An 18117-nucleotide genomic window follows, 5' to 3' on the forward strand; every position below is an offset into this window, starting at 1 on the left:
GACTACAAACACACTTGGGTAGGAGACTGTCAGCTGGTGACTACTAACACACTGAGGTAGGAGATTGTCAGCTGGTGACTACTAACACACTGGGGTAGGAGACTGTCTCACCTGGTGACTACTAACACACTGGGGTAGGTACCTGTCTTACGTGGGGACAACTATCACACTGGGGTAGGTAACTGTCTCACCTGGTGACTACTAACACACTGGGGTAGGTACCTGTCTTGCCTGGGGACAACTAACACACTGGGGTAGGAGACTGTCACACCTGGTGACTACTAACACACTGGGGTAGGTACCTGTCTCACCTGGTGACTACTAACACACTGGGGTTGGTACCTGTTACACCTGGGGACTACCAACACACTGGGGTAGGTACCTGTCTTGCCTGGTGACTACTAACTCACTGGGGTAGATACCTGTCTAACCTGGTGACTACTAACACACTGGGGTAGGTACCTGTCTAACCTGGTGACTACTAACACACTGGAGTAGGAGACTGTCACACCTGGTGACTACTAACACACTGGGGTAGGTACCTGTCTAACCTGGTGACTACTTACACACTGGGGTAGGTACCTGTCTCACCTGGTGACTACTAACACACTGGGGTAGGTACCTGTCTCACCTGGTGACTACTAACACACTGGGGTAGGTACCTGTCTCACCTGGTGACTACTAACACACTGGGGTAGGTACCTGTCAAACCTTGTGACTACCAACACACTGGGGTAGGAGACTGTCTCACCTGGGGACTTCTAACACATTGGGGTAGAGGCCTGTCTCACCTGGTGAAGACTAACACACTGGGGTAGGAGATTGTCAGCTGGTACCTGTCTCACCTGGGGACTACTAACACACTGGAGTAGGTACCTGTCTCACCTGGGGACTACTATCACACTGGGGTAGGTTCCTGTCTCGCCTGGGGACTACTAACACACTGGAGTAGGTACCTGTCTCACCTGGTGACTACTAACACACTGGGGTAGGTACCTGTCTCACCTGGTGACTACAAACACACTTGGGTAGGAGACTGTCAGCTGGTGACTACTAACACACTGAGGTAGGAGATTGTCAGCTGGTGACTACTAACACACTGGGGTAGGAGACTGTCTCACCTGGTGACTACTAACACACTGGGGTAGGTACCTGTCTTACGTGGGGACAACTATCACACTGGGGTAGGTAACTGTCTCACCTGGTGACTACTAACACACTGGGGTAGGTACCTGTCTTGCCTGGGGACAACTAACACACTGGGGTAGGAGACTGTCACACCTGGTGACTACTAACACACTGGGGTAGGTACCTGTCTCACCTGGTGACTACTAACACACTGGGGTTGGTACCTGTTACACCTGGGGACTACCAACACACTGGGGTAGGTACCTGTCTTGCCTGGTGACTACTAACTCACTGGGGTAGATACCTGTCTAACCTGGTGACTACTAACACACTGGGGTAGGTACCTGTCTAACCTGGTGACTACTAACACACTGGAGTAGGAGACTGTCACACCTGGTGACTACTAACACACTGGGGTAGGTACCTGTCTAACCTGGTGACTACTTACACACTGGGGTAGGTACCTGTCTCACCTGGTGACTACTAACACACTGGGGTAGGTACCTGTCTCACCTGGTGACTACTAACACACTGGGGTAGGTACCTGTCTCACCTGGTGACTACTAACACACTACTGTCTCACCTGGTGACTACTAACACACTGGGGTAGGTATCTGTCTCACCTGGTGACTACTAACACACTGGGGTAGGTACCTGTCTCGCCTGGGGACTACTAACTCACTGGAGTAGGAGACTGTCTCACATGGTGACTACTAACACACTTGATTCAGTGACTGTCTCACCGAGGGATTGCTTACACACACTGGGGTAGGTGTGGTTACAAAGGGCTGTCTTCCAGGTGCCTTCCACATCCAGGTAGACACAGGGCCGGTCTCTGCTGGGCTCGTCTTGGGCCCACTGGTCCATGCTCAAGGGCCAGCCGTCCATCCACCTGAAGTACCCTTGCGTCTGAAAAAACAAACCACTACAGCTGTAAGTCAGTTGGTAGAGCACGGCGCTCCCAACGTCACTCTCATGGGTTTGATTCCTGCTGGCAGCGCCCTGACGATCTGAACTCCATGTTATATTACAGTACACTAGCCTTTCCTGATGATCTGAACACCATTTTGTGGTGCTGTAGACGACCCTGTGGTTGAAACCCACCCGTATCCCCTACAGCCATGACGTCTTCCCGTTCACCCAACACATTCCAAGGCCATCTGGATGCTACAGATAACCATTAACTTGTATCAAATGTATCAAATGTATTTATAAAGCCCTTCTTAGATCAGCTGATGTCACACAGCGCTGTACAGAAACCCAGCCTAAAACCCCAAACAGGAAGCAATGCAGGTGTAGAAGCACCTTGTTACTTCGGATGTACCAACCGTTCTCTATCACCCCTCAGATACTATAGTAATACTACAACCAGTCTCTATCACCCCTCAGATACTATAGTATTACTGATGTACCAACCACTCTCTATCACCCCTCAGATACTATAGTAATACTGATGTACCAACCAGTCTCTATCACCCCTCAGATACTATAGTATTACTGATGTATCAACCAGTCTCTATCACCCCTCAGATACTATAGTATTACTGATGTACCAACCAGTCTCTATCACCCCTCAGATACTATAGTATTACTGATGTACCAACCAGTCTCTATCACCCCTCAGATACTATAGTATTACTATAACCAGTCTCTATCACCCATCAGATACTATAGTATTACTGATGTACCAACCAGTTTCTATCACCCCTCAGATACTATAGTATTACTGATGTACCAACCAGTCTCTATCACCCCTCAGATACTATAGTATTACTGATGTACCAACCAGTCTCTATCACCCCTCAGATACTATAGTATTACTATAACCAGTCTCTATCACCCCTCAGATACTATAGTATTACTGATGTACCAACCAGTTTCTATCACCCCTCAGATACTATAGTATTACTGATGTACCAACCAGTCTCTATCACCCCTCAGATACTATAGTATTACTGATGTACCAACCAGTCTCTATCACCCCTCAGATACTATAGTATTACTATAACCAGTCTCTATCACCCCTCAGATACTATAGTATTACTGATGTACCAACCAGTCTCTATCACCCCTCAGATACTATAGTATTACTGATGTACCAACCAGTCTCTATCACCCCTCAGATACTATAGTAATACTGATATAACAACCAGTCTCTATCACCCCTCAGATACTATAGTATTACTACAACCAGTCTCTATCACCCCTCAGATACTATAGTATTACTGATGTACCAACCAGTCTCTATCACCCCTCAGATACTATAGTATTACTACAACCAGTCTCTACCACCCCTCAGATACTATAGTATTACTGATGTACCAACCAGTCTCTATCACCCCTCAGATACTATAGTATTACTGATGTACCAACCAGTCTCTATCACCCCTCAGATACTATAGTATTACTACAACCAGTCTCTATCACCCCTTCAGATACTATAGTATTACTGATGTACCAACCAGTCTCTATCACCCCTCAGATACTATAGTATTACTGATGTACCAACCAGTCTCTATCACCCCTCAGATACTATAATATTACTACAACCAGTCTCTATCACCCCTCAGATACTATAGTATTACTGATGTACCAACCAGTCTCTATCACCCCTCAGATACTATAGTATTACTGATGTACCAACCAGTCTCTATCACCCCTCAGATACTATAGTATTACTGATGTACCAACCAGTCTCTATCACCCCTCAGATACTATAGTATTACTGATGTACCAACCAGTCTCTATCACCCCTCAGATACTATAGTATTACTACAACCAGTCTCTATCACCCCTCAGATACTATAGTATTTCTGATGTACCAACCAGTCTCTATCACCCCTCAGATACTATAGTATTACTGATGTACCAACCAGTCTCTATCACCCCTCAGATACTATAGTATTACTGATGTACCAACCAGTCTCTATCACCCCTCAGATACTATAGTATTACTGATGTATCAACCAGTCTCTATCACCCCTCAGATACTATAGTAATACTGATATAACAACCAGTCTCTATCACCCCTCAGATACTATAGTATTACTACAACCAGTCTCTATCACCCCTCAGATACTATAGTATTACTACAACCAGTCTCTATCACCCCTCAGATACTATAGTATTACTACAACCAGTCTCTATCACCCCTCAGATACTATAGTATTACTGATGTACCAACCAGTCTCTATCACCCCTCAGATACTATAGTATTACTTATGATCCATCGTGTCTCGAGTATAGAAATGTTCAAAGTTTCACCCAGAATCCAACAGTACCAATAACCTGCCTGTTCTGAGGAGGAGTCCGTTGCACCTGAAGAGACAGCTAGTACTGTACCTCATTCCTATTGAGTCCAATCCACAGTGGTGTCTGCAGCTTCAGAGCCTGCAGCTCCAGGTAGGCTACTGACAGTTCATCCAGGGTGCTAGCCAGCTGGCCCTCCTCAGCCTCACACTGCATCCGGGCTTCGGGCCATGTCCTGTTTTGGGGCAGCACCTTGTAGGAGTCGTTGGCCAGCTTCACCCAGCCTCTAGGTAACACTGTCGGTGTCAGGACTGGGATGCCTGGGTCTAGGAGGGCAGAGCAACACTTGGTCACATTACAAATCACAAGGTCGAGGAGGGAGACAAAAAGGAGGAGGAAGAAGAGGATGAAGAGTAGGAGAGAGAAAGAAGAAGAGAGAAGAGGAGGAGGAGAATGTCTTTTCTCACCAACTTTACGCTGACAGATGAAGCCGTGTGTGTCTTTGCAGGACCTGATTTCCCATTTTCCCAAGATGGAGGAGGAACTGGCCATCACAATACACTGTGAGACAAAGATGATCAATATCGACAACATTCACAGTCACAGACTTAATTCCCTCATATAGTAGAGCTTTGAGCAAAATGTAAGTCTAGCACTTTAAATAATACATTATTAAGATGTTATTAAATCGGATTTATTGTGTGTAATTCTCATTTTGAATGGTGATAGTTCGTTTAAATGGATCTTACCCGACTAGCCTGAGAGGAAAGCATATCCATGTACCGCTACAATTAGAAAACAAAATGGTATACGTTAGTGGTATTTATTAACAAATTGTTCTAGAGATAGAATAAGCAAAGTAAACGATAGGGATTTAGTCAATGTGTTTCAGTATAATAATATAACTCTGGGGTGTTTCTAACCAGTATGAACTCTGGGGTGTTTCCACCAAGTATGAACTCTGGGGTGTTTCCACCAAGTATGACCTCTGGGGTGTTTCCACCAAGTATGAACTCTGGGGTGTTTCCAGCCAGTATGAACTCTGGGGTGTTTCCAACCAGTATGAACTCTGGGGTGTTTCCACCAAGTATGAACTCTGGGGTGTTTCCAGCCAGTATGAACTCTGGGGTGTTTCCAACCAGTATGAACTCTGGGGTGTTGCCAGCCAGTATGAACTCTGGGGTGTTTCCAACCAGTATGAACTCTGGGGTGTTTCCACCAAGTATGACCTCTGGGGTGTTTCCAACCAGTATGAACTCTGGGGTGTTTCCACCAAGTATGAACTCTGGGGTGTTTCCACCAAGTATGAACTCTGGGGTGTTTCCAACCAGTATGAACTCTGGGGTGTTTCCACCAAGTATGAACTCTGGGGTGTTTCCAACTAGTATGAACTCTGGGGTGTTTCCACCAATTATGAACTCTGGGGTGTTTCTAACCAGTATGAACTCTGGGGTGTTTCCAACCAGTATGAACTCTGGGGTATTTCCAACCAGTATGAACTCTGGGGTGTTTCCACCAAGCATGAACTCTGGGGTGTTTCTAACCAGTATGAACTCTGGGGTGTTTCCACCAAGTATGAACTCTGGGGTGTTTCCAACTAGTATGAACTCTGGGGTGTTTCCACCAATTATGAACTCTGGGGTGTTTCTAACCAGTATGAACTCTGGGGTGTTTCCAACCAGTATGAACTCTGGGGTATTTCCAACCAGTATGAACTCTGGGGTGTTTCCACCAAGCATGAACTCTGGGGTGTTTCTAACCAGTATGAACTCTGGGGTGTTTCAACCAGTATGAACTCTGGGGTGTTTCCAGTATGAACTCTGGGGTATTTCCAACCAGTATGACCTCTGGGGTGTTTCCACCAAATATGAACTCTGGGGTGTTTCCACCAAGTATGAACTCTGGGGTGTTTCCAACCAGTATGAACTCTGGTGTGTTTCCACCAAGTATGAACTCTGGGGTGTTTCCACCAAGTATGAACTCTGGGGTGTTTCCAACCAGTATGACCTCTGGGGTGTTTCCACCAAGTATGAACTCTGGGGTGTTTCCAGCCAGTATGAACTCTGGGGTGTTTCCAACCAGTATGAACTCTGGGGTGTTTCCAACCAGTATGAACTCTGGGGTGTTTTCACCAAGTATGAACTCTGGGGTGTTTCCAACCAGTATGAACTCTGGGGTGTTTCCAACCAGTATGTACTCTGGGGTGTTTCAACCAGTATGACCTCTGGGGTGTTTCCAACCAGTATGAACTCTGGTGTTTCCAACCAGTATTTACTCTGGGATGTTTCCAACCTGACTCTGGGACCAAGTATGACCTCTGGGGTGTTTCCAACCAGTATGAACTCTGGGGTGTTTCAACCAGTATGAACTCTGGGGTGTTTCCAACCAGTATGACCTCTGGGGTGTTTCAACCAGTATGAACTCTGGGGTGTTTCCACCCAGTATGAACTCTGGGGTGTTTCCAACCAGTATGAACTCTGGGGTGTTTCCAGTATGACCTCTGCGGTGTTTCCAACCAGTATGACCTCTGGGGTGTTTCCACCAAGTATGAACTCTGGGGTGTTTCCACCAAGTATGAACTCTGGGGTGTTTCCAACCAGTATGAACTCTGGGGTGTTTCCAGAGTATGAACTCTGGGGTGTTTCCACCAATTATGAACTCTGGGGTGTTTCCACCAAGTATGAACTCTGGGGTGTTTCCAACCAGTATGAACTCTGGGGTGTTTCCAATGAACTCTGGGGTGTTTCCAACCAGTATGAACTCTTGTTTCCACCAGTATGAACTCTGGGGTGTTTCCACAAGTATGAACTCTGGGGTGTTTCCAACCAGTATGAACTCTGGGGTGTTTCCACCAATTATGAACTCTGGGGTGTTTCTAACCAGTATGAACTCTGGGGTGTTTCCAACCAGTATGAACTCTGGGGTATTTCCAACCAGTATGAACTCTGGGGTGTTTCCACCAAGCATGAACTCTGGGGTGTTTCTAACCAGTATGAACTCTGGGGTGTTTCCAACCAGTATGACCTCTGGGGTGTTTCCAACCAGTATGAACTCTGGGGTATTTCCAACCAGTATGACCTCTGGGGTGTTTCCACCAAATATGAACTCTGGGGTGTTTCCACCAAGTATGAACTCTGGGGTGTTTCCAACCAGTATGAACTCTGGGGTGTTTCCACCAAGTATGAACTCTGGGGTGTTTCCACCAAGTATGAACTCTGGGGTGTTTCCAACCAGTATGACCTCTGGGGTGTTTCCACAAGTATGAACTCTAGCCAGTATGAACTCTGGGGTGTTTCCAACCAGTATGAACTCTGGGGTGTTTCCAACCAGTATGAACTCTGGGGTGTTTTCACCAAGTATGAACTCTGGGGTGTTTCCAACCAGTATGAGCTCTGGGGTGTTTCCAACCAGTATGTACTCTGGGTTGTTTCCAACCAGTATGACCTCTGGGGTGTTTCCAACCAGTATGAACTCTGGGGTGTTTCCAACCAGTATGAACTCTGGGATGTTTCCAACCTGTATGACCTCTGGGGTGTTTCCACCAAGTATGACCTCTGGGGTGTTTCCAACCAGTATGAACTCTGGGGTGTTTCCAACCAGTATGAACTCTGGGGTGTTTCCAACCAGTATGACCTCTGGGGTGTTTCCAACCAGTATGAACTCTGGGGTGTTTCCACCCAGTATGAACTCTGGGGTGTTTCCAACCAGTATGAACTCTGGGGTGTTTCCAACCAGTATGACCTCTGGGGTGTTTCCAACCAGTATGACCTCTGGGGTGTTTCCACCAAGTCCATGTGTTTCCACCAAGTATGAACTCTGGGGTGTTTCCAACCAGTATGAACTCTGGGGTGTTTCCAACCAGTATGAACTCTGGGGTGTTTCCACCAATTATGAACTCTGGGGTGTTTCCACCAAGTATGAACTCTGGGGTGTTTCCAACCAGTATGAACTCTGGGGTGTTTCCAACCAGTATGAACTCTGGGGTGTTTCTAACCAGTATGAACTCTGGGGTGTTTCCAACCAGTATGAACTCTGGGGTGTTTCCAACCAGTATGAACTCTGGGGTATTTCCAACCAGTATGACCTCTGGGGTGTTTCCACCAAATATGAACTCTGGGGTGTTTCCACCAAGTATGAACTCTGGGGTGTTTCCAACCAGTATGAACTCTGGGGTGTTTCCACCAAGTATGAACTCTGGGGTGTTTCCACCAAGTATGAACTCTGGGGTGTTTCCAACCAGTATGACCTCTGGGGTTTTTCCACCAAGTATGAACTCTGGGGTGTTTCCAGCCAGTATGAACTCTGGGGTGTTTCCAACCAGTATGAACTCTGGGGTGTTTCCAACCAGTATGAACTCTGGGGTGTTTTCACCAAGTATGAACTCTGGGGTGTTTCCAACCAGTATGAGCTCTGGGGTGTTTCCAACCAGTATGTACTCTGGGGTGTTTCCAACCAGTATGACCTCTGGGGTGTTTCCAACCAGTATGAACTCTGGGGTGTTTCCAACCAGTATGAACTCTGGGATGTTTCCAACCTGTATGACCTCTGGGGTGTTTCCACCAAGTATGACCTCTGGGGTGTTTCCAACCAGTATGAACTCTGGGGTGTTTCCAACCAGTATGAACTCTGGGGTGTTTCCAACCAGTATGACCTCTGGGGTGTTTCCAACCAGTATGAACTCTGGGGTGTTTCCACCCAGTATGAACTCTGGGGTGTTTCCAACCAGTATGAACTCTGGGGTGTTTCCAACCAGTATGACCTCTGGGGTGTTTCCAACCAGTATGACCTCTGGGGTGTTTCCACCAAGTATGAACTCTGGGGTGTTTCCACCAAGTATGAACTCTGGGGTGTTTCCAACCAGTATGAACTCTGGGGTGTTTCCAACCAGTATGAACTCTGGGGTGTTTCCACCAATTATGAACTCTGGGGTGTTTCCACCAAGTATGAACTCTGGGGTGTTTCCAACCAGTATGAACTCTGGGGTGTTTCCAACCAGTATGAACTCTGGGGTGTTTCCAACCAGTATGAACTCTGGGGTGTTTCCAACCAGTATGACCTCTGGGGTGTTTCCAACCAGTATGAACTCTGGGGTGTTTCCAACCAGTATGACCTCTGGGGTGTTTCCAACCAGTATGACCTCTGAAGACAATCAATGCAACAGAATCTTTTATACATGTTTTATTTATTATTATTATTATTTTTATTCTAGAACTTTCTTTCACTTTGAATTTTGCTGCCTAAAAGGTAAGTAAGTAATTATATGTTTTTGCCTACTTGGTTTGTGTAGATATGTAGGCAAAAACATATAATTAATTACTTACCTTACAGCAAAATGTGAAGACTTTGCAAAGCGGGTGTAGACGTTCACTAGGTCCTGTGTGTGTATGTCTGTGTTTACTTAAAGTTTAAAGGGACTTTACCTGACTATGGTAAAACCATTGCGATGGGAACATTTTCGACAGTCTCTACAATTAAGAAACAAAATATTACATATTAGGGGTGTTAATTAAGAAACATTATTGGTTTAGGGATAAAATTAGTAAATTAAACTCAAAGTAAACTAACACATCATGTCCAGTGTGCCACACAGTGTTCCAGGCTGTAATGTATGTGTATATTATGTAAAATGTTACCCATTTTTCACCACTGAGCAAATTTAAGGTCTGCTGAGCACAAACTTGAAAGTTGTGAAAATTCTGTGCTAATTCCAGCGCACGTTTACTGTGAACACTGAGGCAGTACCTGCTTTAAGTTACAGTTTTACTGTGAACACTGAGGCAGTACCTGCTTTAAGTTACAGTTTTACTGTGAACACTGAGGCAGTACCTGCTTTAAGTTACAGGTTTACTGTGAACACTGAGGCAGTACCTGCTTTAAGTTACAGGTTTACTGTGAACACTGAGGCAGTACCTGCTTTAAGTTACAGGTTTACTGTGAACACTGAGGCAGTACCTGCTGTAAGTTATAGTTTTAACAGCGGACGAGTAGGCCACTGTGGCTATTTGATCATAATGTAGGCCTACCAGACAGGCCTACCATCAAAAACAATGGAGAAAATGCATCCCATAAAATTTAACATGGAAATAGCTGTTATATCAATCAGCCTACAGTAGCAGCCAATGTGTGGTGTTCAATATAGGCCAACATTCCATGAGACTTATGAAAAACACATGCAGGGCTTGACATGAACCTGTTTATTCACTTGTCCTTCACACAAGGATGTGACTGAATGTGTTGTTTGATGCAAGAAACCACTTTTAGAAAATTAAAAATCATTATTATTCCCGTACCATTATTACATAGAATCAGACAAATTATGCAACGCTCTGCCTATTGGCTACTTGGCTTATTCAAAAAACATAAAGGGCTTGACATTCACCTGTTTATCCACTTGTCCATCAGACAAGGAGGTGACTGAAAATTGTGAAATGATTCTACCTTCTGCCTATTGGCTCCTTGGCTTATTCAAGCCTTTCTCAAAATACAACACCGCCCCTTTAAGACGCTCTGCCTATTGGCTACTTGGGTTATTCAAGCCTTTCTCAAAATACAACACCGCCCCTTTAAGACGCTCTGCCTATTGGCTACTTGGGTTATTCAAGCCTTTCTCAAAATACAACACCGCTCCTTTAAGAAGCTCTGCCTATTGGCTACTTGGGTTATTCAAGCCTTTCTCAAAATACAACACCGCTCCTTTAAGAAGCTCTGCCTATTGGCTACTTGGCTTATTCAAGCCTTTCTGAAAATACAACACCGCTCCTTTAAGAAGCTCTGCCTATTGGCTACTTGGGTTATTCAAGCCTTTCTCAAAATACAACACCGCTCCTTTAAGAAGCTCTGCCTATTGGCTACTTGGGTTATTCAAGCCTTTCTCAAAATACAACACCGCTCCTTTAAGAAGCTCTGCCTATTGGCTACTTGGCTTATTCAAGCCAGTCTGAAAATACAACACCGTCCTTTTAAGACATAAATAAGCTCTTTACCTGACTATCTTTTCAAAGATGGCTAGAAATTAACACTTTGTACTTTTGTAAGAATAGTTTATTTTATTTCACCTTTATTTAACCAGGTAGGCCAGTTGAGAACAAGTTCTCATTTACAACTGTGACCTGGCCAAGATAAACCAAAGCAGTGTGACCAAAAACAACACAGAGTTACACATGGGATAAGCAATCGTACAGTCAATATCACAATAGAAAAAATTGTATACAATGTGTGCAAATGAAGTAAGGAGGTAAGGCAATAAATAGAATTCACTCTGAAGTGATAACTGAGCTGATGATGATGTGCAAGTAGAGATGCTCGTGTGCAAAAGAGCAGAAGTAAATAAAAACAGTACGCTATGTAGTTGTCACGGCCGTCGTCGGAATGAGACCAAGGTGCAGCGTTTTGAGTGTACATTTTATTTTATTTTGTAAAATGTCTCCAACGAAACAAGGATACAAGGAAATGACCATGAAGCTTATAGTGCCCCTAACAAAGATAACTTCCCACAATGACAAAAGGGAAAAGGCTGCCGTCGCTGGAGGCTCCTGCCTGAAGGCCATCGCTGGAGGCTCCTGCCTGAAGGCCGCCGCTGGAGACCGTCGTTGGAGGCTTCTTGCCATGGATCATCACTGCAGGCTTCGTGCCATGGATCATCACTGGAGGCTTCGTGCCATGGATCATCACTGGAGGCTTCGTGCCATGGTCATCACTGGAGGCTTCGTGCCATGGTCATCACTGGAGGCTTCGTGCCATGGTCATCACTGGAGGCTTCGTGCCATGGATCATCACTGGAGGCTTCGTGCCATGGTCATCACTGGAGGCTTCGTGCCATGGTCATCACTGGAGGCTTCGTGCCATGGTCATCACTGGAGGCTTCGTGCCATGGATCATCACTGGAGGCTTCTTGCCATGGATCATCACTGGAGGCTTCGTGCCATGGTCATCACTGGAGGCTTCGTGCCATGGTCATCACTGGAGGCTTCGTGCCATGGATCATCACTGGAGGCTTCTTGCCATGGATCATCACTGGAGTGAGGAGACGTATGGGCAGCCTGGTGTGTGGAGCTGCCACAGGGCTTACCAGGCTGGGGAGACATACAGGAGGCCTGGTTCTGGGTGCAGGCACAGGGCTCACCAGGCTGGGGAGACATACAGGAGGCCTGGTTCTGGGAGCAGGCACAGGGCTCACCAGGCTGGGGAGACATACAGGAGGCCTGGTTCTGGGAGCAGACACAGGACTCACCAGGCTGGGGAGACATACTGAAAGCTTGGTTCTGGGAGCAGGCACAGGACTCACCAGGCTGGGGAGACATACAGGAGGCTTGGTTCTGGGAGCAGGCACAAGGCTCACCAGGCTGGGGAGACATACAGGAGGCCTGGTTCTGGGAGCAGGCACAGGACTCACCAGGCTGGGGAGACATACAGGAGGTCTGGTTCTGGGAGCAGGCACAAGGCTCACCAGGCTGGGGAGACATACAGGAGGCCTGGTTCTGGGAGCAGGCACAGGGCTCACCAGGCTGGGGAGACATACAGGAGGCCTGGTTCTGGGAGCAGGCACAGGGCTCACCCGGCTGGGGAGACATACAGGAGGCCTGGTTCTGGGAGCAGGCACAGGGCTCACCAGGTTGGGGAGACATACAGGAGGCCTGGTTCTGGGAGCAGGCACAGAACTCACAGGCTGGGGAGACATACAGGAGGCTTGGTTCTTGGCGGAGGCACCGGATACACTGGGCTGTGGAGGCGCACTGGAGGTCTCGAGCATAGAGCCTGCACAACCTGTCCTGGCTGGATGGTGACTTTGGCCCGGCACGTGCGGGGAGCTGGAATTTTTGTTGGGGCTGCCTCTCGGACTTCCGTGCTAGCCTTGACTCCTGGTATCGTTGTTGTTCCTCCCTTGCTACTTCCACCTGTTTCCATGGCAGGGTCTTGTCCCCTGCCATAACCTGCTCCCATGTCCAAGATGTCCTCCACTCTCTCTTCTCCCGGGCCCAGGATTCCTGCTCCTCCTGGCCACGCTGCTTGGTCCATTGGTGTCACGGCCGTCGTCGGAATGAGACGTCGGAATGAACCAAGGTGCAGCGTTGTAAGCGTACATTTTTTATTTTGTCAAATGTCGCCAATAAAACAACAAAACAAGGAAACGACCGTGAAGCTTACAAGGGCTATAGTGCCCCTAACAAAGACAACTTCCCACAATGACAAAAGGGAAAAAGGCTGCCTAAGTATGATTCCCAATCAGAGACAACGATAGACAGCTGTACCTGATAGAGAACCATACCAGGCCAAAACATAGAAATTACAAAACATAGAAAACAGAACATAGAATGCCCACCCAAATTACACCCTGACCAAACCAAATAGAGACATAAAACGTCTCTCTAAGGTCAGGGCGTGACAATGGGGATGATGTAGGTAGATTGGGTGGGCTATTTACAGATGGGCTGTGTACAGCTGCAGCGATCGGTAAGCTGCTCTGAATGCTGACTCTTAAAGTTAGTGGGAGAAATATGTCTCCAACTTCAGTGATTTTTGCAGTTCGTTCCAGTCATTGGCAGCAGAGAACTGGAAGGAAAGGCGGCCAAAGGGGTGTTGGCTTTGGGGGAGACCAGTGAAATATACCTGCTGGAGCGTGTGCTACGGGTGGGTGTTGCTATGGTGACCAGTGAGCTGAGATAAGGGGGGACTTTACCTAGCAAAGACTTATAGATGATCTGGAGCCAGTGGGTTTGGCGACGAATATGTAGCGAGGACCAGCCAACGAGAGCATACAGTACAGGTCGCAGTGGTCGGTAGTATATGGGGCTTTGGTGAATAAACAGATGGCACTGTGATAGACTGCATCCAATTTGTTGAGTAGAGTGTTGGAGGCTAATTTGTAAATGACATCACCGAAGTCAAGGATTGGTAGGATAGTTCGTTTTACGAGGGTGTGTTTGGCAGCATGAGTGAAGGAGGCTTTGTTGCGAAATAGGAAGCCGATTATAGATTTAATCTTTGATTGGAGATGCTTAATGTGAGTCTGGAAGGAGAGTTTACAGTCTAGCCAAGCACCTAAGTATTTGTAGTTATCCACAAATTCTAAGTCAGAACCATACAGAGTAGTGATGCTAGTCGTGCGGGCAGGTGCGGGCAGCGATCGGTTGAAGTGCATGCATTTAGTTTTACTAGCATTTAAGAGCAGTTGGAGGCCACTGCAGTAGTGTTGTCTGGCATTGAAGCTCATTTGGAGGTTTGTTAACACAGTATCCAACGAAGAGCCAGAGGTATACAGAACGGTATCGTCTGCGTAGAGGTGGGTCAAATAATCATCAGCAGCAAGAGCGACGTCATTGATGCATACAGAGAAAAGAGTCGGTCCGAGAATTGCACCCTGTGGCACCACCATAGAGACTGCCAGAGGTCCGGACAACAGGCCCTCCGATTTGACACACTGAACTATGTCTGAGAAGTAGTTGGTAACCAGGCAATGTATGGACCTTTGACCTATTGTGGACTGAGCTGACCTCACAGTTCTAATTGTTTACTATTTTGGCACCTTTTTAGGGAGTCGAGCAAAGGTTAGCTATGCTGTATTGTTGAGGACACAACTGTCTTAGGGGGGCATGAGAGGGAAATGTCTAAACAACTGAGTTGAACATGTGGGTGTTGTGGAATAGGCCCGACCGGATGTTTGTGTTGTGTTTTGAAGCACTCCCTTTATACAGAGAGTGTGGTATGGGAGAAAAGACAGCCCATGACTTCTCACAAAGAACGAAAGATAGAAAGTGTTTACACACGTCACAGAATTCAGCGCCATCAAACTAAGCAAATATTGGTGTATGTTGTTCTCTGACTCATTGGGTTTCGCTGTGCAAAGCCGAGGAATTTTCCGCGGTTGGAAATTGATAGAGAAAAAAAGGAACAGTTGCCCAATATGGAGTAAGCAGAAAGAGGCCCGTTTTCCCAATATGCCCTAGGCAGAAAAGAGGCCCCACGTTCACGGTTATGATATCGTTAAGGACCTTGAGCGTGGCTGATGTGCACCCGTGACCAGCTCGGAAACCAGATTGTATAGCGGAGAAGGTACGGCTCTTTCAGAACATCAGCTGGGTGGAAGAGGGGTGGAGGCTTGGGCAACTTGCTGCAGTGGGTGTTGAGATGTTGGCCGGGGTAGGGGTAGCCAGGTGGAAAGCATGGTCAGCCATAGAGAAATACTTCTTAAAATTGTTGACTAGGAAGTAGCTATAACTGGGCTAATAACTAGCTAACTAGCAAAACATACACAGGTGGCAACAAGTAGCTCTCACTTTGATCTCAGAACAAGAGCATTTACAACAACCCTCGGCCCTCATTGCTGAGGTAAATATGGGAAAACAACCCTCGGCCCTCATTGCTGTGGTAAATATGGGAAAACAACCCTCGGCCCTCATTGCTGTGGTAAATATGGGAAAACAACCCTCGGCCCTCATTGCTGTGGTAAATATGTGTACATGCGTACCTTCGTGAAATCCAAGTTTAAGTATTTGACTGCCTGGCCATCGGTCCAGACAAACGCGTCCCGGTTTAAGTTACTCAGTCCAATCCACAGGTCAGTAGCACCAGAAGTCATCTGGGTCGTCAGAAACACTGCAACCATAGAGATAGAAAGAGAAGATCCTTATATCTGTTCCATTATAGCATCTGTGACAGCATGGGTAGCTCCATAGAGATAGATAGAGGACTCATCCTTATATCTGTTCCCATTATAGCATCTGTGAAAGCATGGGCAGCTCCATTGAGGCTGCAACCCATAGGACTCCCCACCCAGTTGACTACTTTAAAATGGTGGAATCCCTCAGTCCATCCAGAGCCCTCTATCTCTATTGCTACAACCCACGGGAGAGAGTGTTGGTCAGGAGAGAACAGGATGGATCATCACTGACTGACTGACATGTGGCTGATGCTACTGTCATTTCCATCTGTAAAACAAGATGCTACTGACACTAATAGTACAATCCATGGGATGTTTATGTGCATGACTGTCTGTAAAATGTCAGTTGGTCAGCTGACCAGTTTAGGGTCAGTGGCGTTGTCTGTGGGTGTTAAATACCTGCCTGTCTAAGACAAGATGACCGTTCATTCAGTATATGTATCTTTTGCAGTGGTGTAAAGTATTTTAAGTACTTAAGTACTTTATGTGGGTATCTGTACTTTACTGTTTATATTTTTGACAACTATTCCTTTTCCTTCCCTTCATTCCTAAAGAAAATAATTCACTTTTTAACTCCATACATTTTTCCTGGCACTCTAAAGTACTTGTTACATTCAGGAAAATGGTCCAATTCACACTCTTATCAAGAGAACGTCCCTGTTCATCCCTACTGTCTCTCTGTTGAGTTTGTAAATTATGTGTTGGAGCCCCTGGGGATCCATTAATAAAGAAAACTGGGAAATCGTGCCGTCTTGTTTGCTTAATATAAGTCATTTTAAATTATTTATACTTTTACTTTTGATACTTACAGTGGGGCAAAAAAGTTTTTAGACAGCCACCAATTGTGCAAGTTCTCCTACTTAAAAAGATGAAAGAGGCCTGTAATTTTCATCATAGGTACACTTCAACTATGACAGACAAAATGAGAAAAAAAATCCAGAAAATCACATTGTATGAATTTATTTGCAAATTATTGTGGAAAATAAGTATTTGGTCACCTACAAACAAGCAAGATTTCTGGCTCTCACAGACCTGTAACTTCTTCTTTAATAGGCTCCTCTGTCCTCCACTCGTTACCTGTATTAATGGCACCTGTTTGAACTTGTTATCAGTATAAAAGACACCTGTCCACAACCTCAAACAGTCACACTCCAAACTCCACTATGGCCAAGACCAAAGAGCTGTCAAAGGACACCAGAAACAAAATTGTAGACCTGCACCAGGCTGGGAAGACTGAATCTGCAATAGGTAAGCAGCTTGGTTTGAAGAAATCAACTGTGGGAGCAATTATTAGGAAATGGAAGACATACAAGACCACTGATAATCTCCCTCGATCTGGGGCTCCACGCAAGATCTCACCCCGTGGGGTCAAAATGATCACAAGAACGGTGAGCAAAAATCCCAGAACCACACGGCGGGACCTAGTGAATGACCTGCAGAGAGCTGGGACCAAAGTAACAAAGCCTACCATCAGTAACACACTACGCCGCCAGGGACTCAAATCCTGCAGTGCCAGACGTGTCTCCCTGCTTAAGACAGTACATGTCCAGGCCCGTCTGAAGTTTGCTAGAGAGCATTTGGATGATCCAGAAGAAGATTGGGAGAATGTCATTTGGTCAGATGAAACCAAAATATAACTTTTTGGTAAAAACTCAACAAAGAATGCCGAGTTGCATCCAAAGAACACCATACCTACTATGAAGCATGGGGGTGGAAACATCATGCATTGGGGCTGTTTTTCTGCAAAGGGACCAGGACGACTGATTCGTGTAAAGGAAAGAATGAATGGGGCCATGTATCGTGAGATTTTGAGTGAAAACCTCCTTCCATCAGCAAGGGCATTGAATATGAAACGTGGCTGGGTCTTTCAGCATGACAATGATCCCAAACACACCGCCCGGGTAACGAAGGAGTGGCTTCGTAAGAAGCATTTCAAGGTCCTGGAGTGGCCTAGCCAGTCTCCAGATCTCAACCCCATAGAAAATCTTTGGAGGGAATTGTCCGTGTTGCCCAGCAACAGCCCCAAAACATCACTGCTCTAGAGGAGATCTGCATGGAGGAATGGGTCAAAATACCAGCAATAG

The 18117-nt window shown here is 46.2% G+C and overlaps 1 protein-coding gene across 1 annotated transcript in view; it reads right to left on the reverse strand.

Moving 5' to 3' along the window:
• The window catches only part of LOC115124782 (macrophage mannose receptor 1-like), a 176164-nt gene that overhangs the window by 65137 nt on the left and 92910 nt on the right, over positions 1–18117 (reverse strand). Inside the window, exons 22-27 of the mRNA XM_065006003.1 lie at positions 15842–15969; positions 9798–9842; positions 5127–5162; positions 4845–4938; positions 4471–4703; positions 1872–2037 (exon numbers count right to left, since the gene is read on the reverse strand). Coding sequence (XP_064862075.1) covers positions 1872–2037; positions 4471–4703; positions 4845–4938; positions 5127–5162; positions 9798–9842; positions 15842–15969 — 702 coding nt within the window. The remainder of the gene's footprint in view (positions 1–1871; positions 2038–4470; positions 4704–4844; positions 4939–5126; positions 5163–9797; positions 9843–15841; positions 15970–18117) is intronic.

The sequence above is a fragment of the Oncorhynchus nerka genome, linkage group LG20 (assembly GCF_034236695.1).
Source record: "Oncorhynchus nerka isolate Pitt River linkage group LG20, Oner_Uvic_2.0, whole genome shotgun sequence".
In the NCBI taxonomy this organism is placed as follows: Eukaryota; Metazoa; Chordata; class Actinopteri; order Salmoniformes; family Salmonidae; genus Oncorhynchus; species Oncorhynchus nerka.